This window comes from Coloeus monedula (assembly GCF_965178545.1).
Source record: "Coloeus monedula genome assembly, chromosome: 11".
Taxonomy (NCBI): domain Eukaryota; kingdom Metazoa; phylum Chordata; class Aves; order Passeriformes; family Corvidae; genus Coloeus; species Coloeus monedula.
The window spans coordinates 4907969-4931917 of NC_138791.1; the positions used below are offsets into that span (position 1 = coordinate 4907969).

General features: G+C 46.1%; 1 protein-coding gene across 5 annotated transcripts in view; it reads left to right on the plus strand.

The window, feature by feature from the left end:
- The first annotated feature begins 758 nt into the window (after nt 1-758).
- LOC309577059 (6-phosphofructo-2-kinase/fructose-2,6-bisphosphatase 4) overlaps nt 759-23949 on the plus strand; it is a 50992-nt gene continuing 27801 nt past the window's right edge. For 2 of the 5 annotated variants that reach the window (XR_014226736.1, XM_082288756.1), the window contains exons 1-2: nt 16352-16471; nt 23730-23846. Coding sequence is in view for 4 of the 5 variants with exons in the window: in XM_082288756.1 (XP_082144882.1) it covers nt 16366-16471; nt 23730-23846 (223 nt within the window). In the remaining variant the exon portion in view is untranslated. Of the gene's footprint in view, nt 900-11746; nt 11790-13432; nt 13527-16351; nt 16472-23729; nt 23847-23949 lie in introns of those variants that run through there. The other 3 variants (XM_082288758.1, XM_082288759.1, XM_082288757.1) reach the window with 3 other exon arrangements.

Sequence of the window (23949 nt, forward strand, 5' to 3'; positions counted from 1 at the left end):
AGAGGATCTTTGTCATTAAGCTCAAGCTCGTGTCGAGGGATGCTGTGTGTGTCCTCAGGGATGCTGTATGGCAAAGGCAGGGAAAAGCTCCAGCCCAAAGCAGGTGGGTGGCTGTGCCCTGAATGCACATAGAGGCTGTAATTGCCCCGATTGGCTTCACCTGGGAGTGCTTCGGCTCCCTGGGCGGTGGATCCCAGCCCTGCCTGAGGCTCTTGGGGGGGGGGGTGACTTCTGCTGGGTCAGTGCTGGGGTCGCCTCTGGCTCCGCGGGTGCTTCTGAGCCTGGCTGAGGGCTTGTTGCTGACCATAGCCCCATTCCTCCGGCCACCGCTGATCCCTATCTCCTGCCCCCCGGCTGCATTCACAGCCAGCTCTCCAAAATGGCTACAGCCGCCGCACCTCCCCCGTCTACTTGATTTTTACTTATTTATTGATTTGCTTATTTTTAAATCAGGCTCGTTTTAACAAAACACGAAGCCCTGGGGAGCAGACAGCGGAGGGACGCCTGCGGTCCCGGCAGGGAGCGGGCGATGGGGAGCGCACCGGGGCCGCCGGTTCGGTGCGGTGCGGGCGTTCCGCGGCCGTGCCCGCGCAGAGGTGCGGGAGCCGCTCCCCGGGAGCCCGCGCAGAGGTGCGGGAGCCCCGTCCTTCCCCGCGGGCCCCTCCCGCATCCCCCGGGCGGGGCGGAGCGGAGCGGGGGCTCCCGGCGGGGCGGGCGCTGCCCGGGGCCGGTCCCTCCGCCCCGGCCCGCCCCGCGCGGGGCGCGCACACCCGCGGGCAGCTCCGCGGGGCTCCCCGCGGCCCTGCGCCCGTGCGGTCCGTGCCAGCCTCCGCCGGAGCCCAGCCCGCCGCCCATGTGGGGCTGCCGCGGCCGCTGCCCGCAGGGCCGGCGCCACCGAGGTAGGACCCCCGGGACCCCCGCGGGAGCGGGGCTGCGCTGCCGCTTCTCCCCTTCCCACCCCCGGTTCCCACCCACGGGGCAGCCCCCGAGCGACCCACGCGCGTCAGGGCACGGCTGGAGGGGGAAGGTGGTGTTTTCCTGGACCCCCCTGGTCGGGATTTTTCCTCCCAGCTCCACGGAGGAGTGAGGGTGCCCGGCATCTCAGAAAGCTCGGGCGGTGGGAAATGGGAATCGCGGCTTCTGCTGGAACAGCCCAGGGCCAAGGAAGGTTTGGGAGATGTGGCGTGGAAAGAGGGAATCGTAGCGTAGCAGCAGCTGTTTGCTTGCCGAGTTATTTCTGGAGATTGCTTTGCTGTGATGGATTTTTTTTTTTTTTAACTGTCTGTAGGAAGGCGGGTTTGCATCTCACTCCTCCAAGCCGTGGTGCTCTCCATTGGCTGAGGAAGGGTGTAAAACCAGTGCTTTGGCAAATACTGATCCAACTGGTTAGCTCTTCTTCCCTTATTCCTAAGGGCAACTCCATAAAAAGCACATAATCTGCACCTTTTTTATCTTCCTTCGTGAGATTTGGCTGCTGGCTCGTTGGGGCCTTCCTTGGAAAGGGCTGTGTCTCTCTGGGGATCGAGGTCTGGCGTGTTTGTGAGGCACTTTGTGTAATACAGGATGACAGCTGTTACGTAAGTACACCAAAACTTTTGAACATAGCCTCAGTCATGGTTATGTTTGGATATAATTTCCCCACTTTCCAGGAAAATTGTATTATGTCGGCTGGAAGATAAAGCAGGCGCTCCTGCTGCCGAGGGGCAGGATGGGGAGGCAGAGATGCATGGGGCTGTGAGGGGTGTTGTACCCGGGTTTGTTAACGGGACCAGGACCCTGAGCTGCCTGGTGCCACAGAAAACTGGGTGTCATCGGGTGCAGAGTGGCTGCGGCTCCTGCCCAGTGAGTCACAGGATTGCTCTTGTTTACAGCCACCACTTTGCTCCTGCCAGCCTTATTGTAGGCAGCTGCCAGCTTCCTCCATGCCTGACTCCAGCCCAGAGCATGGAAAGGGATTTCAGTAAGGTTGGTGTTTCAGAACCTCTCGGACTAGGAGGGGGACCCCCATTCAGCTGTTGAAACACAGTGATGGCCATTGCTTCGTGGCTGAACTAAAACCCCTTCACTGCTGCTTGGGTCATCCCCACGATGCTTGTGCTGGCATCTTCCATGAGCAGGGATTTGTTGGCTGTGCCGGGGGAATTGGATACTGCCCTCGCTGCTCTTGACAACACCTGGCTCCTTGTTGGCTCTGTAGCAGGTCCCATGGTGCACGTGTGGCTCTTTGAGATCTGAGGAGGAAAACAAAAAGATGTTAATACCAAAGAAACTCGAAGACTCTTTAAGATTTTTTTGATTTTTAAAGATGTTAATTCTGAATTAAACTTTTTATATTGGCAAATGCCAGAGAAACTAGTTCATATGAGGCAAAAACAAACTATAACTTGGAGCAATCCCATACAGGGTCGACTGATTTTGTAGTGCTTTTCCTAGAGCTGAAGATGGAACTGAATAAATGCCCATTGTAGGACTCCTGGTGCTCGCCCAGTGTGTTGCAGAGCAGTTTGCAAAGTTTCCAGTAAGTTTGCTTAATGTGACCTTACTCAGTTGTGAGACACTCCCATAATTATGGCTGCAATTAAAGGCAATAACATCCATTTACATAAGATGCCAGTCCTTTTAAATCGGTGCATCATCTAATGAGAGCATTCATGTAGGGATAGCCGTGCAGGATGAGGGCCCAAGGCTGGGATCATTTTGGGCAGGATTTTGTTTCAGAACTTTCTTGAGGTCATTCGAAGGAAGGATCTGCTATGAAATAGGACATTTTGTTATGAAAATGTACTGATTTATAAATATAACCCTTACCAGTAGCAGGATGTTGTTTAATTGAGTGATTGTAACACTTTATTTTTTTATGTATCATCCATCCCATTAAAAAAAAAAAAATCAGCTGGGTTGCGCCAGTATTTTTCTCAGTTTGATTGCGTCAATGTCCCTTCTGCTCTTATGAGTAAGAGATTTGGTAAATCCGACATGTGGCCAGTATTTAATTGCTGGTGAAGCACTATGGATGTGTTCTGAATGGCTCACTGGACTTGCATGGTTTCCTTGGGGCTTAACCTCTGTGTATGATGCCCACAGATTTTTCCTTGAGATAAATATAAATATTAGACTTGAAGTGCTGGAAAAGATTTGGGGAATGCTTTGGCTTTCTTCTGAAAGAAATGACCTGGTGGAGTATTCCCACCTTCCCACTCCATATGTTTTGTTTCTCTTTTTTTATTTGTTTGCTTTAATTAATTGAATATGGTGTAAACTTGTGGCCACACACCCTGGATGGGGCTTCTTGGGAAGAGTCACAAGGCCAGTATGGTAGAAAGGGTAAAAATTCTCAAAATACAAGTGTGGAGGCACCAGCTGTGAGCTTGAGAAATGCAGAGTTCCTGGGTCTGCACTGATTTTCCCCAGAAGCCATTTTTTCTCATTTTAAGAGAAATAATTAGTCTGTTAGCCTTTTCTCACAGGCAGAGTGCTTGGCTTGCAGTGTCTGAGACTGTAAGAGGTTAAGTAATTAAATTGTAAAAGGAAGTAAAAGAGAATAATCAACTCCAAACTCCCTAGTCTGTCTAGTTGGGCTCTCCAGCATCTAAAATTAAGTAATTTAGGTTAATTCCTGATTTCACTTGATTTTTACCAGGCACTCAAAGTGGGGCTGCAGTAGAGAGTAATAAATTTGCTTCATGTTGCTGCACACAGGTTGTTATTTCCAGCGGTGCTGGATTGATTTTGAGCATGGTTTGGTCGTGCAGAGGGGCAGTGTCAGGGGCAGTGCTGGCCAGGTGTGCTCTGACAAGGTTCCACGTGGGGCCAGGGTGGCTTATAAACCAGGCTTGTTCCTGGGTGCCTGCCAAAACCTCGCCCCAAGTACTGTAATCACTCACTAATTCTGAATTCAAATCTCCAGACGTACTGAACCTGTTACCTGCTGAGGTACTGACCTGGTGGTGCTGTGTGAAGTAAAATCACAGCATGCTTTGGGTTGGAAGGGACCTTAAAGCTCATCCCATCCCACCCCCTGCCGTGGGCAGGGACACTTTGCACTATCCCAGGTTGCTCAGGTCCCATCCAGCCTGGCCTTGGACAGTTCCAGAGATGGGGCAGCCTCAGCTTCTCTGGGTGACCTGTGCCAGGGCCTCACCATCCTCACAGGCAAGAATTTATTCCTAATATCCCATCTAGCCCCATCCTCTGTCAGTTTAAAGGCATTCCCCCTTGTCCTGCCACTCCAGGCCCTTGTCAGAAGTCCCTTTCCAGCTCTCTTGGAGCCCCTTTAGGCACTGGAAGGTGCTCTGATGTGTCCCAGAGCCTTCTCTTCTCCAAAATCACTCTGATGTGGTGAGCCTGTGAATTTGTGTCCATGCAGAGAAGAAATACTTGGGGGTTTTTTGTGCAAAATATGTCAACTTACCTGTGCTATTACAACAGTGCAGTTTTAAGTGCCTTTAGGGAAGTGTTTTGATTCTGTCAAATTTAGCTCTGATTTGAGAAGCTGGTGAATGGGGGGCTCTCCTGGATGTTGGTGTCTGCAACATTTAAGGGTCTGAAGTAATGCACTGGAATTAATCCTGAAGCCCTGAAGCACAGAGCTGCCATGAATACAAGTGATGAGTCTCTTAATTGCAACTGACTTTTATCCTTGTGATGGATAAAAAGGATGTTTTGCAAATGTTTTATTAATAAAATGGGATGGATTTGTCATGAGTGCCCTTGTAGAAATAATGTGCCTGTTACATTGAAACATGGAATTTAAGGCTGTAATTTTTGCACTTGGGTATCTGAAATGCCTGTATGGCATTAGTTTCCAGGTGATTCAGTATGTTCCTATAATGTTTACAGGCCGTGCACAAGTAGAAAAATGTAGGAAAAGGTAAAAAAAAAAAGTGTGAATAAAGGGTTTTAAGTTCTTGCCTCCTTTTTTGACTCTGAAGATGAGCTAAAGTTGCCCGAACTCCTTCCTGAGGAGCTATTTTTAAAGTTTTCTTCTGTTCCTGCATCGTGGCCTGTCTGTGTGTGGAGCTGGCTTCACACATGTTGTGCCTTGCCCTGGGCACTGCCAGGGGAGCTGTGTGATCCAGGCTCCCTGGCAGCTGTTGTCTCTAAACAAGAAGTACTGCAACCCCCGCCAGCCCCGGGTCTGCTGCGGGGTTGGTGTTTGTCACTCGAGTGACACCTAAAAATGGCTTGGACGTGCTATTCCTGCCTGGCTCGGAAAAGCCACTCGTGGTGCTGCTTCTCTGGAAGTGGATTCCCACGTGTGGGATTTCTCCATGTGCACACAGCAGCAGACTTGGTGAGCTGGCTCAGTGTGAGCTGGCACTGCAGAGGCTCGGTTTGATCCTGCATGTGTTTTAGGTGCCTGAATGGGAAGGTTTCCCTAAGCAGCAAGAAATCCTCATGTCTGGGTTAGGTACAGTTTGCCAGGGGATAGTTTAAATCAAAAGATGCAAAGACAAGATATTTGTGGAGATTTATTAGAGCTAAAAGCTTCTGTATGACTACACCCCCCTTTTTGACATAAGGAGCACAACCACCATGAGCTGTTTTAATGCATCTGAAACGGCCTCTGACCAATGACCACTAACAGTATTTGGGTTTAAGTCTGGCTTTTCCTTCCTTTTAAGTTTCCTTTTATGGTCATATATCCCTGGAAATCTAATTGCTGTTGTTGGTTAATAACAAGCAGCATTTCTTGTCTGTGGGAACCCTGTTGATATCCTTGAGCTGTGCAGCATTTACCTTCTGCATTAAGAAGGGGATAAAAAAAAGAGCTTTGTATTTTTTTTTGCTGCTACACATGTGAAAGTGGTTTCCCCAAAACAATGAGGAGGGTTTGTGACCTCTTGCAATTAGAAACTGTCAGATGGCTTGTGAGAAGAGATGGACTGATGGGGCAAAGGAGGAGGGGGAGCAGCCCTGTTGCTGCTGAAGTCATTACTCATTTTTGGTGGGAGATTGATCTCGCAGATTATTCTTTTTTTTTTTTTTCCCAAGAAATGCTCCATTTGGGGATTGGAGTAGAGCAGCTTAAAAAATCCAAGCAATTCTGGAAGAGATATCTCCCACACATTTATGCCTTGGGGTTTTAACTGATTTTTCTTCCCCAGGCTGGGCCAGTTCCAGGGATTTGGGCTTGTCTGGCATCAGTCTCAGGTCTGATAGGACCAGGTCAAAGCGCTGTGTGTACTGGGAGCACTGGCAGGGCACCTGCTCACTCCTGGTAGCCAGTTTTTATTAAAATGTGGAAGACTAATATTTCTGAGACCTCTGTCTTGTGTGAAAGAAGGTTCAGATGTCCCTGGTGGTGAGGGGGTACCCGAGCAGGCACAGAGCAACCCAGGGTGGGGTGTCTGGAGCCAGCAGGCCTGGACAGCTGGTGTTTCACTGGAGGTGGTGAGTGTGAGGGCTGGTGTGCTCATTTGCTTCTGATTCCCTTGTTTTGTTTTCTATTTTTGTATCCTGTTTGGCTTTCAATTGATATTTAAATTTTGGAATGTGTTTTTACACATTCTGGTGCCAAAGGCTATCCCTTATGCTGTATGTGATGGAGTATGGCCTTCTGTGCACCTGGATTAATTTTTTTATAATGTGTTTTCTCTAGAGACAGTTGTGCTGAACCAAAGTTATTTTTTCAAAATATAAAGAGAACTCAGGTGGGCTGCTTTATTTTTTTTTCTAATAGAAGACTTCTTTACTAATATTATGCTGGAGCCTCACTTGGTGAATGTTTCCCCTTGCAAGAGTTTCATTTGTAGCCTTTCTGCTGTTTAGCCTGTCTGCACTCTGTAAATTTGATTATTTTGGCTGTCATAATTTTATTACTCCTATTAAGCTTCCTCATTTGCACATTGATCCTGTTAGTCTCAGGAAGCTGATAAGCTATCTAGCTCTACTTGCAAAATGCACAGAAAATGAGAAGTCTGCCCTGGAGGCTCTGAATGCTGAGATTCAGGGTGTTTTAGATCTCTGTGTGTCTGGCGTGTATTTTTTTCCCCTTCAGTGCTGTTTTAGCCTACCTGACTTCATTGCAGCTTGCCAAATTAAGATTAATTTTTGCTTTATTACAAATTCTGTCATTGGTAGCTTCTGAGAAGCTTTGCTCTGGTTTGCTTGTATTTTTATTTGGATGAATACCCTCTTTTTTCACAGAGCTTAAGAATATTTCCAGCGGCAGCTGGCGTCGCATATGCTGTGGGTTGTTTTCCTCCTTGTGTCAGTGTCAGTTTTCCATGCTGGCTTTCCAGAGGGATTTATTCTTTACTTCCACAAAACCTGCTTTGCTGTTGCTTGTGGGACGTGCAGGAGCCCAAGTGTAACTGAGAGGACTTTGGGCCCGTTGCTCTTTGCTCTTGCTTCCATTGCCGTGGGCTTTTCCCTCAGTGACCTACTTGCCCTCTAAGGCAGGCTGGACTATCCCCTGTTGGACCTTTAACTCCTGTTCCCCTTTTTAAAACTTGTTCTGGCTCTCAGTGGAGTCTCGTCCCTCTTAAAAGGTGAGGTTGTACCGCCTCTCCCTCAGCCTCCCCTGTTCCAGGGCTGCTGTGGGTGCTTCTCCCTATTTACATGTTCTTTATGTCACTGAGGTGTTTGCAGACCCCTGGTTTGTTCCTGTTCTCCATCACCTCCCTGCACAGTCACTGCTGCTTCCAACGCGTTGTTGCTCTTTCTTTGGTGATGTTCTTCCCCTGCTCCTGATCCAGCGTTTCCTCCTCCTCCCACGGTTTGACCTTGCCTTGCTCTTGTCTCCCTGCGCCCTTTTCCAGGCGTTCACATGGCTTCAACTTCTATTAAGTGCCGATGACTCACAGATTCACTCTACACCTCCGAGGGTTTGTCACCCAGCCCAGTGGCTGTTTTCCTCCTTGCCTTTTTCCTTTTGAGTTCCCCATCAGTCATTCAGTATTTCACGCCCCAAACCCCGGGTGGTGCTTCCCAAGCTCTCTTATCTCTTATCTTTTAAAGTGCTGCCATCTGATAGGTAGCTCTGTCCCAAAGCCTTCAAGATTTTTTAAAAATCATGCATTTGAATCGCATGCAAATGTTGTGTACTCTTTGTTGTCAGTATATTTCTCCTTTTTCATCTCATCAGACAACTTCCCTAACGCAAGTAGTTAAGTTTTTACCGATGTTTTTCTTTGAAGAGACCAGTCTTGTGGAACTGTGCTTCTGAAGTCAGTTGACAGCATTTGGTTTTAAAGATGGTATAAAGTGTTTTAGTTCCACTCTGAGAAGGCAGCTGCCCTTGTTTTATCTTTTTTTTTTTATTTAGCAGCCTAGACCAACTGTTATGAGCAAGTGGGATTCATTCCTAGCTGAGTGACAGGAGAAAGGATGTGTATACACCAGAAATGTTCAAATATCTAATATAAAAGTAGCTGAGCATAATTCATAAGCCTGTCAGCGTGGATAAGGGCTGTCTGTTGTACTTAAAATTGTCAATCCTTTCCTTGTGCTCCTTTTCATTACATTACTACTCATACCTGCAAACTCAAACTCGGAATTGGGGAGGTTTTCTGATATGCTTATGTGATTGCAAAGGAATAGGGAGTTTTGAGGTGATAGAGGGACTTTCAGACTGCTTAGCAGAGGTTGCTTATAAGCAGGTTCAAGAGGCACAAAGACATCCCCATGGATGCAGGTGTGTTTTTGTTTTTCCTCTCTTTCAAATACTACAGATTAATCCAGCCTTTGTTTTCCATGGTTATATTATGGATATCAGGTAACTGAAGTGGACTTGCTGCTGTAGCACCCTTGCAGGGAGGTGGGGAGTGTCTGAGGGTGCACCCAGCACACAGGGGCTGTGCCAGGCTGGACGTGCTGTTGCTGTAGTAACAACATCAGGTACGACCAGAAAAATGTGCAGGAATGACTCTCCTCAGCGCCCTTGCCATCTTGGAAACTCGGGATTTTCACTTAACCCCTGGACATGTGAATGTGAATAGGCAATCTGTGCAAATGCTGTGTGTTTTGATGTCCTCTTTCTGCATTTCTTACAAGCACAGGCCCACTCATGTAAATAGTTTGGAGTCCCTGGTATACAGCAAGAGGGTTTATCTACAAAGGGCTTTTTAACACTGGGTTGTGCTCAGAAAACATGAATAATGGATGCCATCTTTGCTTTATGTTGCATCATAACAGGAAGATTTAAAATGTTGCTCAACTTTGTGATGATGGGAATAGTTTTAAGCAATACCTGGAACTGCCACTTGAGGATCTTGCCTGTTTTTCAGGGAAATAATTCCAGTGTTCTCTCAGAGGTAAAGACAGGAGGTGACTGCTTGGTCTGGAAGTGTAAAGATTTAGTGATTTGTCCTTCAGATTTAACAAACAAAATTAATGCAGGCTAGACTTAAATCTACCCCTTCATGCCAGACTTAACATAGGAAACCTCCTTGTGTGAAAACAACATCATCTCATCGAAAGGGTTTATCTCCAGACATTAAATTTCTCCCACATTTAAAGCAGAGCAATTATTTCTTTTGAAATGTGATAAACAACTAAACGAACATATTTATATACTTAGAAATAATGGAAGTACTGTGAGTGCCCATGCTTTGAGGAATGGTTCACATAAAGATGACAAGAACAGAGTGACGGTGTGGCAAAGTGTGTATTTTTTCAGTTGATACCACTGTGTCTGTGAGTCTCAGTGTTTACTCTGGGGTTCTCATGCAATCCATGTGTTGGTGAGATGACGTTCTGCTGATAACCTGTATCTCCCCAAGTAACCTTAGATCGCCTGATAGAGTTTATATTCCTGCAATACCATGAGTGAGTTCTGTAGAAAGCCGTCCAGGAGTTTATTGGTACAATTCTTACAATAAAACTTTTGTATGGCTGGTACCTGTTTACTGATGGTTAGGTCGTCATGGTTTGGAAAACACAACCGTGCTGGAATCCAGCCACACATGAACACTGCTGTGAGGGACACCTCATTGCTTTGCATGCACTGTGAATAACTCTGATGATGTTTCAGTAGACAATGAGGAAAATACCATAAATGCGAATTATTGTGAGAATTATCTGTCTCTCCAGCCAAGTGCATTGTGAGGCTCCTGAGTGCCCGAACCGTGTCAGATCTTCTGTTGTATCAGATGTGTCGATGGTTGTTGGAATAGATGGGAGCTTGTTTTCTTGTTGATTGACATGACATGAACATTTTCTGTTTGGATGAATTATTTTTCTTATCTATGCTAAGGAATATTTTGTTTCAGCTCAAGGAATCTCTTTAGTATCTGTGTGGAATCTTGGTTGTTGTTTAAATCTACTCCTCAATTAGCACTGAAGAATTTTCTTGTCCTTAGTAGTAGCTCATTCTCATCTAAAGCATGATTACATCTGGGTATTTGTTATCAATCTCTTTGACAGATTGATCTGTAGCCATGAAGTCTAGTAGTAAAATGAACTCTTACAAAATAATTTCTGAAGGTGTGTCTTGCTGAGGGCAGATTCTTGTTTTACTTCTGAATTCTTAATGGCTTTTTGCTTGTCTTTGAGGTAGCAGTCTGCTTCAAGACAACTGGAACATTTTCCCTTTAGGCAGTGATAGGAAATAAGATATGGAGTGGATGGTGCCAGCAATAAAACTTACCTGTTGCTCAGAAGAAATGAAGGAAGTGCTAGGGCCGTGTATCACAAGGCCTGGTCCTTGTGATTTCGGTTGGTTTGGAGTCAAGTCCCAGATGGAAGGACCTGTGGAGATGGTATGGGGAACCTGCTGAACCTGTCATGTGGGATGCTTGAAATTTTTGGGGACTTAGTGGGCTGTTTGTCATTTTTGCTGGGTTGACTCCTGGGACATTACACTCTGGGAGAACAAAAAGGATGGCACTTTGGGTTGAGGAGGGAACCATAGGTGTCCTTGATGAGATGGGAAGTCTTCATTTAAGAAGCTGATGTAGCAAAATGTCCTGAGAGCCTGGACTGAGAAGGTGTGAATCAGTGTATGTCACTCTGCTAACGCAGCGTTGCACCTCTGCCTCGATTGCTCATTGTGCTTGCTAAGCTCTGAACGGGAAGGAACTGGCTCTGTTCTCTGTGGGAAGCTCTGTGAGAAGCTTTTACCTCCAGAGGGATCTCTTGTGCAGGATGACTGTTCCCAAGGCATACTCTATGTCATCATTCAGGAGATCAGGAACAGCTCAGGGAGGAAGAGAGGTGCTTCTTTTGGTGCAGCTTCCTTTATCTCTGGATTTTCTTGTTAATTGGATAGCAACGCTGGGTTAGTGCCTGGCTTACAGAGGTCACAACATACTGAGCAGAAGGGCATTGTGTTTTAGGCAGGTTGTTAGGGACTTCCACAGGGAGGAAAAACCTGCCAGGCCTGATCTGCCCTTCAGGAATATGGGAATTACCTGGAGGAGAGAGCAGTCTGTTCCCTGCTGAGGTCTCAGTGTAACACGGGATGTGACAGAACAGGCCAAGTGTCCCAACTGCTCTGCAGTACTTCGGTCATTACAGCAGAAACGGGGTGCAGCTGCAAGTCTTTTCACCATGTAAGAGCACCCAAACAAAGACTTGGTCAAAAAAGCCCATCAGCCCTGTGCCCCACATCAGCTGTGTGGGGAGAGATCTCTCCCATTCCACCTGAAACCCAGTTTTGAAATGCTGGAGCGTTGTTACTTGTGAACAGAAAGGGTGAAGCATAGTTGTGTGTTTGGTTGCTGACTCCTCTCATTGGCTTGCAGTGTTGTAACAGCCTCGTGTATATTAGATAGCTGCTGTCCTGGGGTGATGCTTCCAGCTGCACAGATTTTGGCCAATGAAGGACTGCCACCAGCTTGCTGAAGGTATAGTTGACTTTTTTTTTTTTTTCATTAAAAGAGAAAATTGATTATAAGTTCAACAGGAATTCTTCTGCTTTATACAAACACTGGTGTAGTGTAGCAGGCTGCCTGTTAGCTGGTCAGAGCCAACCAATCCCTGTGAAATTGGGAAATCTGGGTGGGTGTCAAAGCTGGCTGTGTAAGATGTGTGTGGCTGAAGGCTGTGCTGGTGTGTGTCCGTATTTCTTGAGTAACAGATGTATGTAATGATCATTGCAAGGTCTGTGTTACTCTGTGTCTCCTCAAGTTGTGCCGAAACAAAGCTGGTGCTGTGCTGGGGGTGATGTCTTTTAGAGTACCTGTAACTGGGTGGCCTCACAGCCCTGTCTCTGCACCTTCTTAAAGGGGGATAAGGACTTAAACTCTGATCTCTCCTCCTCTCACTCTTGCCATATGAGGAAAATGCAGATACCAATGTTAAGATGGAATAATTTAAACTAGTTCCTGTTTGTCACTTTGAGCTAGAACAGTAACCTGCCAGTTGCAATAGAGAAGGTTTGGATTTAGGTTTTTCCAGCTGATTATTGCCAGTTGCATATGTAGAGGTCAAATACTATGGATTTTGTCAAAGTAAGTAGCTGAGAATGCAGGGTTGAAAAGTATATCTCACGACTTAGTGGAAGGAGAATTGATTTAGAGAAATTGAAGTAATAGGTTAATGATGAAATACAATTTGTTGGTGTTTAATATCTGGAAAGAAGTGGGGCTATTTAGTTCTGCATGTGGACTCACTCCTCCCAATATATTTTTTTTCATTTGGAGGGGAAAATAACTCAGGGCTGGTAGACGGACTTTCCTTCCCTGTAGCTTTCTGTAACCTCTGGCTCTACCTTATGTGCCTAAAAGCCAAGTCCTGATATATTTTACTTCTGCGGAGCTTTGCTATCTCCTGGCACGGCGATCCCGGTGTCACTTGGCTGTGACAATACATTTCGGAAGCGTAACAGGGAATTCCTTTTTCCGGGAGACCTGCTTGGGCACGGGCGGCTCGGCAGGCTTAGAGCAGTTCTGAGCACCGAAGCATCAGCACAGGGGCGGCCAGCGCCGCTGTCCCCGCTCCCCGTGTCCCCCCCGCTCCCCGTGTCCCCCCCGCTCCCCGTGTCCCCCCCGCTCCCCGTGTCCCCCCCGCTCCCCGTGTCCCCCCCGCTCCCCGTGTCCCCCCCGTGTCCCCGCTGTCCCCCCCGTGTCCCCGCTGTCCCCCGGGGCTGTGCCTTTCGCCCCCGAAGCCACCAGGGGGCGCTTGCGCGCCCGCGCAGTGTCCGCGGAGGGGCCAGGGCGCCGCCTGGCGGCCCGGGCGGTGCCGGCCCAGCCCGGTGCCTGCGGGGTGTCCCCGGTGCCTGCGGGGTGTGCCCGGTGCCCGCGGGGTGTCCCCGGTGTGCCCGGTGCCCGCGGGGTGTCCCCGGTGTGCCCGGTGCCCGCGGGGTGTCCCCGGTGTCCCCGGTGCCCGCGGGGTGTCCCCGGTGTCCCCGGTGCCTGCGGGGTGTCCCCGGTGTGCCCGGTGCCCGCGGGGTGCCCCGGGCCCAGGGCAGCCAGCGGCCCCGCGGAAGGGCTCGGTGATGCGGGAAAGCTGCCGGAACGCTCCGGTGCTGCAGAACCCTCCTGAGTGGCCTCTGGCTGTGCCCATGTCTCGCTGGCGTGCCGCAAATCCCTCCTGGGTCTCGGCTCTCGCTCGCATCCTCCGCGCTGCTCGAGGGCCCGTGGGTGGGTTTGCCGTGAGCTGTGTGTGCTCCGTGTGCTGAGGGCGTGGGCACCTGGGAGACTGGAAAGTCTTATTTCCCTGTTCCAAGTAGTGAGTGTGTGCTGCCAGAGAGATGGTGGAAGGATGGGAAGATGAGATGTTGGGTGGTTTATGGATGTTTTATGGGCTGTCAGACTAAAAAGTGGTATCTTTACTAGGGAAATGAGATACATGGAAGTTACTTGCGTGTATTGTGAAACTTGGATTATATGGCTGCCATATGATACAGCGTGTTTATAGATACAAGTTGGGTTTCTGTAGGATCAAGTAGAGACCTTGATTCAGTCTTTTTTATTTCTTCCTGTCTCTAAATAATTACCATTTGCTCTAGGCATTAAACCCTAAGTTTAGGGACAAGAGTCTTGTCAGCCAGTTGTTTCTAAGGAGCGAGTGTAACTTTATCACTTGGCTCAAGCACGTTATTTCCATGCTGCAGTTCATTTTCCAAGAGTGCCCTTCCCCTTGACGTTTTGCCTCGGGAGAGAGGTGGTTTCTCAGGTAAGCGCTCTGCTCAGCATGGCCCTGAGAGCAGATGCTTTGTGTAAAACACAAGGTAAAGGCTTGTTCATGGTTTTCCCTGTAGCAAACGAAGCTGGGTCTCCAGCTCTTCACCTGCAGCCATCAGCTCTGCTCCTCCAGCCTTTGCATTAAGACAGCAGCTGATGGTAATGAGATTATGCAGAAGGTGATCTCTGTTATTTATTGGGAATCTAACGAGCAACACTTGTTCTGTCTTTTCCCTGGAACTGAATGTAGTGCCCTTGTAAACTGTGTTATGAAATGAGACCTCAGGAGTGGCGCAAGATATCTGTATTTGCTTTCTCTATGTCCTTGGTCAAATAGCTCATTACTGCACTGAGGTTTAAAAACAAACCACAAAACAACTAACCCTAGAATAAGTTTGATCAATACCATAATCACATAAGCTTATCCTCAACCGAGCTGAACTTTTTGCCTTACAAAAACAAAGGCTAGCAGGTGTCTCTGCACACCTGTGATGTTATTGCAGACACCTGGACAAACCCTTAACTGAAGTTTTGTGCAGGGGCCACTGGTTTGAATCTATCTGAGCAGAAGAGAATTAATTAACTGGCAGTGTGCCTGGTGCTTTGAGGAGGAGACTTAGAAATGTGGTCCTTCATGCTGCAGACTTCTGAAAAATGCTATTCTTGTATGAACAACATCAGGTCAGTGTTCTTGGCTCGAGGCAGGTGTGTGAGTGGTCTTCCAGTTCTTGTGCAGGGTGTGGATTTGTAGAAAGGAAGTACAAACTTTGTTTCTAGAGACTGGAAGGATTGAATAAGTTTTCTACTTAATTCATGTAAAATAAGCCTGAGAAGTGTGGTTTATAAATTTGCATTCCTGTTAATCTCTTATTTCTGCTAATATTATATCTGTTGTGGACTCTCCTGGCTTTACTGGAGGCACTGTTAGGAAAGCTTGAGGATCTTGGTGTTGCCCTTGCTGTGATCACAGGAGGGTGAGGTGGGGACGTCCTGATGCTGGACTCTACCCTGGAGTCTGTCACCTGTGTGTTGCAACATTCTGTGTGTGCACAGGAGACGGACTTCTGGGATGAGCCTGGGACAGAGACTGAACTGTTCCTGCTCACACCTCTTTTGGCAACTGTTGGAAGTAAACACACAGTTGACAGAAGAAACCAAGAAGCTTTCAAGCATTCAAAACATCTCCCTCTCTGCTTCTCATTTTCTGATCCTTGGGATGTAACTCCTGTAGCCCCTCTGCTCATGTCAGCTATTGACTCAAAACAAAATCAGGAAGAAAATCTTGGGTAAAAATATAGTGTAGGGCAGCTAGAGTGGAAAATTGGTATTGGAGAGAAGGAAATAGCTTGGAACAGAGGGAAAAGCAGGTCAGGCAAACATGGTTCTGGAAAAACAGTGCTGACTCTCCCAGAGGTGTCTTGCCAAATGTTTCTGAGAATTGATTTTTTGTTATTTAGAAAGGTACATTTTAGTTTGTAATAGAACAGAAAAACTAAAAATGGTCCTCAGGTGATCAGAGTCTGGTTAATATTAAAAAAGAAAGTATGTGCTGGCCTTCACTTGTGTTTAGGCCAGTGTCATAATAATGGTGTGATTAGTAATGGAAATGTGTATTGCACTTCACTACTATATTTTCAGTGTGTCGTGTTTATTTTCTGTAAAATATATGGATGTAGAAGTGCATATATGTGAAATACTGAGCTTTTTTAGGACTGCTCAGCCCAGTTAATGAAGTGGGTTTCCCCAAGCTGTAAAGCTGATAAAGGCGATGTGGAAAGGTGACAGCTGGGTGTCCTGTTTAGTCAAACCACTGCTCTCACTGCAGCTTCCCCGGGCCATTTGTCAACAGCTTTTTTTTGGGAGCCAAATAGGATGTAGGAAACCTATGGTTTATGTTTCTTTGCATCGCTATTAATTTGACCTTCAGGCCAAAACAGAATTTAATTGGAAAAATGTATCACTCAATGCATGACTTAAAACTCACTGCACGCTCCCTGGGCGTGCTATTTTTAGGTTTTGGGTTGTTTTTTGTTTAAAAAAAAAAGGCTTTTCAGAGGCAGCGTGGTGTTCCCTGCAGCCAGAGCAGCGCAGCAGCAGCACACAGCGGAGTCACCCGCTCGCAGCACGACCCTTGCCCGAGCCGGGTCCTTCCCGCGGGGGTCTCGGTGGCCCCGGGGCTGCTCCCCCGTGCCTGGGGCACCGCGGGGCTGCGGCTTCCCCCGCCGGCCCTGCCCCGGGGGCGGCCCCGGCGCGCCCCGCCCGCCGCCACTGCGGTGGGAGCCGGGAGCGGCCGAGGATGGCGGCGGCACCGGCGGCGCGGGAGCTCACGCAGAACCCGCTGCAGAAGACGTGGGAGCCCTACGACAACGGGCTGCCCGCGGGGCACAGCGCGCAGCGCGGCGGTGAGCGGCGTGGGCCGGGCCCGGCAGCCCCGGCAGCCTCCCGGGCCGGTCGGGTCGGGCTGCGAGGGGATGGAGCCGAGCCCGGGCGCTCTGGGTCGGTCACTGCCGGGGGCTGCGGGGGCGGCGGTCGCGGGTCCCCCGTGGAGGGTCGAGCCCCGAGGCTGCTGGCTCTGTGCCCGGCGGGAAGGCAGGGAAGCTCGGCTGGAAGGAATATGTTTTCTGGTTGCTTTTGTTGGTGTTTTGCGGGTTTGTTTGGGTTTTTAATTTATTAGACGCTCTGGTGTCAGGGAGCGTTTATATTCAGTATATTCGTCTTAGGGAGAGGCCTAAAAATGTCACTGTGTTCTTGTTTTGGTTGTTGTGTTCCTTTTGACTTTTTTTTTTCCTTTAAGGCCAGTGCTGTATCAGCCCATCTGTTGTATGAGTTAATGACTTCCCGTATTTTGAGGTGCAGCCAACCAAGTCATCAGCCTCCTGAGACTTCGGCTGTGGCGTTTGTAAACCATAGTTCATTAACAAACTTTGCCTCACAGGTTGTTTTTTCCCTCTCTTTCTTTCATTTTCCCCCCTTACTTAAGTAACTGAGGTCCAGTACACGGCAGTTTTGCAGACAAAAGGGGCTTTGTCGTGTGGAAATGTTTGTATTTGTCATGCAAAGAGGCTCCGATGACAGAGCTGAGGCTCTGCCGGTGTGGCAGGAATCCATGGGCTGCAGCCTTGGCTCTCTCTGTTCTTGCTTTGGTCCAGCCAAACACCCCCCAAAAACCCGCCTCAACCTCTCTTGTGTGCTGGGCAAGCAGGCAGGAGCGTGTTTCTGTGGGAACTGAGTTACTGCAGCATCTGAACCCATAGTAGGTTGAGATGAGTGCTGAAATAGGAAGAGGGTCAGAAAATGTAAGTGCTTTTGTAAACATCCTAAGGAGATGGCTTAATTTTAGCCTTAATGTGGCATCTCTTTTCCAAACAGAGGAAAATCTGTTATAGCTCTGACACAGATACTGGTTTACAAAAAAAATCCCCAAACCCCAACCAAACCCAAGAACAGAATTGCATATGGGTCATGTGTAATTTGATGATGTACAGAGTCTTCTTGGCAGAATTATTTAGCTTCACTTGACTATAAGTTAAAAAATATTTCACATGCCTGTGGGATTTTTTGTAGGACTCTGTAAGTTTAATGCCTAAGACCCCTTATAAATGAAAAAAAAACTTTTGCTGGAAGAAGGTTTGCAATTTTTTTCTTTTAATCCTTTTGCAGCCCTACCCATAACAAGTCTGCAGTAGTTTGTGCTACATAAGAATTACAAACAGCCTGCGAAAGAGCAGAAGTTACTCTTCCTTCATAAAACCACCTATCTCGTTTCAGCATACTGAGAACACTTTGTAATTTTTCCCATGCAAGTGTGTTGCAGAGCTCTTTTCCATAAGATTTCCATGTATCTTGTGTTGTCCTGTGTTCTGGTGAGGCAGTGTGAGCTGTGGGTGCTGTAGCTGTGCTGGGCAGCTCAGGATGGACTGCCTAGATGGGTGTCTTGGGGCTGTGTTGGGCTGATGCGTTCCCGTTCTCTGCTGCTTCAGGTAACTGTGTCCAATGTTACTGTTCCAAAAATACTAGCTCAAGGTGGAAGTGGTTTTCTTGTCCTTAAATGTAGCCTTACAGTGGAAGAAGTGAAGTTAGTTACTCTGTGTTCTGAGTTTCTTGGCTAAACAAGATGAACTCTTTTGGTCTCTTTTGGTTGGGATTTTTATTTTCTCCTTCATGCTGCTGAACTTTATCCACCTTTAGTCTTTATCCTTCTAGAAGGTGGATGAGCAGAATTGTACACACTGCCAGTTAAGGACTTGGCAGATTTGTCTACAAAAGGACTTCACTGTTCTTAGTGTGATTTTCTGAAAGTTGTAGCAACTACAGTTGTGTGGGGAAGAAGAAATCTGTTGAGCTGTGCCAGGGTTTAGCTGTCCCAGGCCTTTGAAGGGACAGTTCTTTCAGTCTGTGCATTACAAGGTCTTCGAGGAGGAGTTGTGTCCGTGTGCAGCCTACTGAGCAGGGAGCTTTTACAGCTGGTGGCACTGGTACAGCCAAGGTAGCTGTTCTGATGACCTTCCAGAGTCACACCTGAAGGCACTGAAAGTGCATATTGTTATTAATAGCTGTGGCTTGCCTTTTGTGGTCACTTGTAAAAAGTTTTGTCTGTAAATAGATTGAATTAAAGCTCTTCTTGGCATTGGATGTTGAGATTGCTTTAAGCTCTGAATCAAGCAATGGGCTGTAAACATGGACATGAAAAATAAATAGCCAAGTAGGTTCTAGTGAAAGTTGTTTGAGGAGGCCAGCAGAGGATGTTTATAGTGAGAGATAAATAGTGAACTTCCTGTGGTTAAACATTCCCCAACTACCGTTAAATGCCTTGTTTCCCTACAGCTGCTGAAATTTGGTCATTCTAATAATTGTCATTTGCTGTTGGTACAGCAGTAGCAATGCACATCCAAAAAAAAAGTATCAAATTATTATCTGTGCTCTAAAGAACTCTACCCTTTGAGTACATGTTGCTTGTGTGTATTTATGCTCCTAATCCTAGGAACTGAAAATAGGAGAGCGAATGAGGTGAGGATAGTGCCCAAGCAGCAGGATGTGTGATGGGATCATTGCTGTTGGCATCAAAGCTGTAGGAAGCAAATGGTAACCCTGAGGAAGTGGATGACAGAGCAGGTCGGAGCAGCTGGTGGCACAAGGCTGGTCAGGGGACAAATGTGAATTCTGGATCCCTTGTACCAAGGTGATGTTAAAAACTGGTAGTTTGGACAGAAAGAGGAGAGACAAATTAGAAGAGAATGGATTTCTTTAGGTCTAGGAGCAGATTCTTTTCAGGAAGAACAGCAGGATGGGGAACTCATCCTTATGGGATGGATGCAAAGAAGGGAGACTGGTTGTCATCACTGATCAAAAGGATCCAATGCATTGGATGGTTAACTTGGATAAGTGATGGCTAAAACACGTAGGGCTAACCTTATTTGGAAGGGTGGTTGTGTTGGCTTAAAGTCAGATATTTGTGTATGAGCCTCTAAATAGTATGGGATTTTTGGCAAACAGGCCTTGAATTAAAGGCCATAGAAACTGCAAGATTACTCTGTAAACTTCAGATCTCTAACAGTGGCAGCTTGATATAAAAAACATCCATCCTTAATGCATAGAAGGAAAAAGCAAAATCTGATTCTGGGTGAAAGGAAAGGACAGCTGATAATTTGTTTGGTAGTAAGTGAACCTGGAAAATATCAACTCTTGACTCTGGTTTCACAAGATCCATGAGTTTAGAGTGCTGATGAATTGCAGCACAGCTGATCTAGATTGTTCCATGTCCCAGTTTGGTTTCACAACCTTCTTTTGCATTTGCATTATTTCACAATAGAGTCTAAGAGGCAAATAATAAGCATGTAATTTCTTCTTTCCTTGACTGTTAAGTCTTAAACTTTAGAAGGGCAGGCAGTCATAATTGTACTCTCGAGCTGCAACTTGCTGTGCTGTTCTTTAATGTTTAAGAAATATTAAACTGGGATAATGACTTTGCTTCAGTTACAGCACTTCATTACTTGGCTATTTTCCCTCTCTGATTGGTATTTTGGGTGTGTTATTCCCTCTTTGGCGGTGCTGCTTATAAACATGCACTCTTAAATGCATATATTACAAACTTCTATTTTAAAGAAGAAGCTGACTAAAGTCTTAGAGCATCTTTAGCAAATGATGGGGTTTTGTTTTACTGTTCTGTCAGTTTTGTTTTACTGTTCTGAGTGCATGTGTTCCTCTAACAAAATTAGAGGCACATGTTGATGGCACATCCACAGCTTGGGGCAGTCAGAAACCCTTAGGAGGTATATATGTGAAGTAGTAGTGAAAAATGAGTTTTTTTTCTGGAGACTAGACCATGTAGAGATATTTCTGGACATAAACCAGACAATGCAGTGGGTAAGGAGTGAAGAGAAAGCTGCCCTTAGGGGTCTGCCTTGGTTCTAACTCACACACCTGTAACTACTTTTGTACTGGAAGTTTTTTTTAATATAAATTGAATGATGGTGAGGTGCTGTGAAAAGGGGGATTGAACACTGTGCCACTGGGAAATGAAGAGTTACGTACATGTAACTTGTGGTATGTTTGGCTGTTTTTATCAGTCTACTTCCTCATGTCAAACTTGCTTACATTTCTTCAAGGAAAAATGTAAGCCATGAGACACTGACACTGAAAATACCTTTATGGGAATGAATATTCCTCCCTCCTTGCAGTGAGTGTTGGCAAGATTCTGTTGAGAAAGCTGTGGTTTAGATAAAGTGAAAGATAATTAATTTCTCTGGAGTATTTGATACATCCTCAGAATTTCCCATTCTCTTCTTGTCTTAACTTTTTTACTGAGCTAATGATCGAAATTAAACCTTGTTAATTACACAAGATCACCGGAGGAAAGAAATTCTGCTGTGCTGAGTCTTGTGTGTGTTGAGAATGCTACACTGAGGTACAGAAGAAGTGAAGTAGCTTTTGTGTGCTTTTTATTTATTGATGTGCTTTTATCCTGCCATTTAGCTGTGAATGTGCTGTTTTGGCCAGCACAGGTGCCTTTGGCTTCTTCTTCCCAATGCACAGGAGTGTTTGTCACAAAGTGCCACCTGTGCAGGTGGTTGAGGCTGCAGCCACTGGTGGTCTTCTAATCCAGAACACCAAACGTTTTTTAATGCTCTGAATTTTAAACTATGGACTGCCACCCTCTTGTTAAAGACAGGCACTGAGGGTAGTATATCCTGTAGCACCATGTGCTTTGTAGTGTTGTTCACATGGCTGTGGCATTTTGTAAAAGCAGATTATTTGGGATCACTGGGATCAGTGATATTCCCCCTTATAAACTCAGGGGCATCTGTCTGTAGAGTAAAAGCACTCTTGGTCAGCCTGGCACCTAATGAGAGTAGGATTGCCAGTTGTTTGATTGGGATAATTCTCTTGCTTTCTGCTCTGTGGTTACCCACCAGAGAGATTGGAGTAACAGGTGAGATGTGCCTGTTAAACTGGACGTGTGGGACAAAGGCAGCTTTGTTGGTTTTGTACTTTCTTTGAGGAAAGACATGTAAAAATGCAGGTGATAGCAGACTGGCACACTGAATGTCCCTTGTGCATGTTGTAGTTGTGTTGATCTGGTTTGCTGCTTGGTTAGAAAATCTATTACAAACCCATGCAGGCAGTAGGACTTAATTTAGAAATTTAGCTGTTGGTGTAGTCTGTGATGCAACCATTTAACTGGGTTGCAGGTCTCTTCATGGCAGCTTCCCAGCCCTCAGTTTTGCTCCAGTACAGGTTTATTGCTGCATTGCCCGAAGACAAATGTTCTGTGAGAAGCTTAAATTTGTATGGCTGACCCTAGCAGCAGAAAAAGCAAAAAAGAAAATGAGGTGCTCTAAGAATAGTTAGTTGGTAAATTCTGCCTGGAATGGGTAGAAAAGCCTGTTACAGCCAAGTTCCTTGCAGAGCAGGATTTTGGGCTGTGTATGGAGCCTTTCTGTACAGATTCTGGTTTGTCTTTTACAGCTCTTACTTCACTGCTTGTACTGAAAATTGTTCAAAATTCGAGCTAGGTATTTCAGGTGAAGAACCTTTTGAACAGGCTTTGAAGAAAAATAAATTCTCTTAAAATTTCTGGAGGCTCAGGGGGTTCTTTCATCTCAGTGTTTTATTTCACTGTCCTTCAAGCTGGAAGCAAGGCTGTTAAGCTTAATAAGCACTGTGCTCTTGGCACTCCATAGACTTCCTTCACTCTCTTGGATAGGGGCTTCACAGCCTGAATTTATGACAAAAGAAAAGGGACAAGAAATTATTATCTTTTTTGTGTGTAGGCTTCTGCACACAGGAACTGACTGTGAGGGCTTTTATCAATGTCCTTCCAGAGACTCGGTCATGTTTGGATGGATCTGTTTTGCTTTGCCGTTAGTTCCCTGTCGCTTTCATTACAAGCAGTAGTTGATTGTTTCATGGGTTTGAGGTTAGGTACCATTTTACCTCCTCTCCCTGATGAAAAGTGGTGTACTTTCAATGGTTTTTGTTTTGTGTCTTTCAGTGTGCATTTTAAGATAGCACATCTGCCTTTGCTAATCTGCTTGTTCTTTTTTGATCCGTTATGTGAAGTTATCTGCACCAGGTCTGTGCAGATGACTTTGTGGGATGGGACTTTGTCAATCCAAAGTTTGGGAATCTTGGGTAATCACAGTGTTTTGTACAACAGTTCAGCTATGCCTTGCAACTAATCACTGACATTCAGTCTTTTGCAGTGAATGGATGTCTTCTCTGTCAAGACATTGAGGAAACTGATACACATGTAGATCATATAGAAATTAATTCCCTTAAAAACAGAGGGTGAAGGAAGCTGGTGTTATCTGCATCACTTTAATATCTTCTTTCTTTTTAGGCAATTCCGTGTAGCTGTGATAGATTAATGCAAGGTATCCTTAGTTTTGTGCTGCTAAAATGTTAAAAAACTTGTGATTTGAAAGGAAATGCCTCGAGGTTTTCAGATTATACATATCATTCCTTCAAATTGCTATAGTGTTGTGTGTTTTTTTTAATTAAATGCTCTGGCTTTGATTAAGAGTATTTCTGTACATATCTCTATATCAGATTATTGTACTTGATTGTGTAGAATAATTGTGTCTTATTCTTAGTAACAGCCAAAATGAGCTCTGCTCAAGAGAGATTTTAGTGTTAATTATGTTTAAAGGAGAAGTAATCAGTAGTGAGTAGCATGTCTTACTATAATGTATTAAGCTGCATCTGTCATGCTTGTTTTGCTCAAAATCAAGAAAAGGTTGAGCAGTGTTTACGTCTTGTCTTAAAAATGTAAAAATTATTTAAAAATTGCCGACACCTTGCTGTTTCCTTTCAATGCAAGCACTGAACTGAGGTACACAGGGGCATAAGATGTCATTTTCCTTTTTCTTTGGTATTGTTTCTGTGTGCAAATACCCAGGTTTCTTCTTTTCTGCCTGTTCACAACTCACACATCCATTGTTGCACTACCACTGACTCGCCCTTCCAAAATTCAGCATTAGAGAGGTGGTCAGGTTCACTGTCCTGCTGTAGAACCCCTGAAACAGGGAGGCACGGTGCATGAGCTGCCTGGGTGGTCACCTCCTCAGAGAGCACAAAGAGAGGGGTTTTCCACTGCAACAGAAGCCTTTGCTTTATGGGAATGTTGTTGGTAAATCCTGGTTTCCTGTGTTTCTGTTCCAGTATGTATGACCAATTGCCCTACTCTGATTGTCATGGTGGGTCTCCCAGCAAGAGGAAAAACCTACATCTCGAAGAAGCTGACACGCTATTTAAATTGGATTGGAGTGCCTACGAAAGGTGATGGATTTATTTTTGTTTACATCAGAAGGACGGGGCACAATGTTAGGTGGTTTATAAACCTGATTTCCAGTAATTTTGTTGCCAAGTTTGACTACTTAAA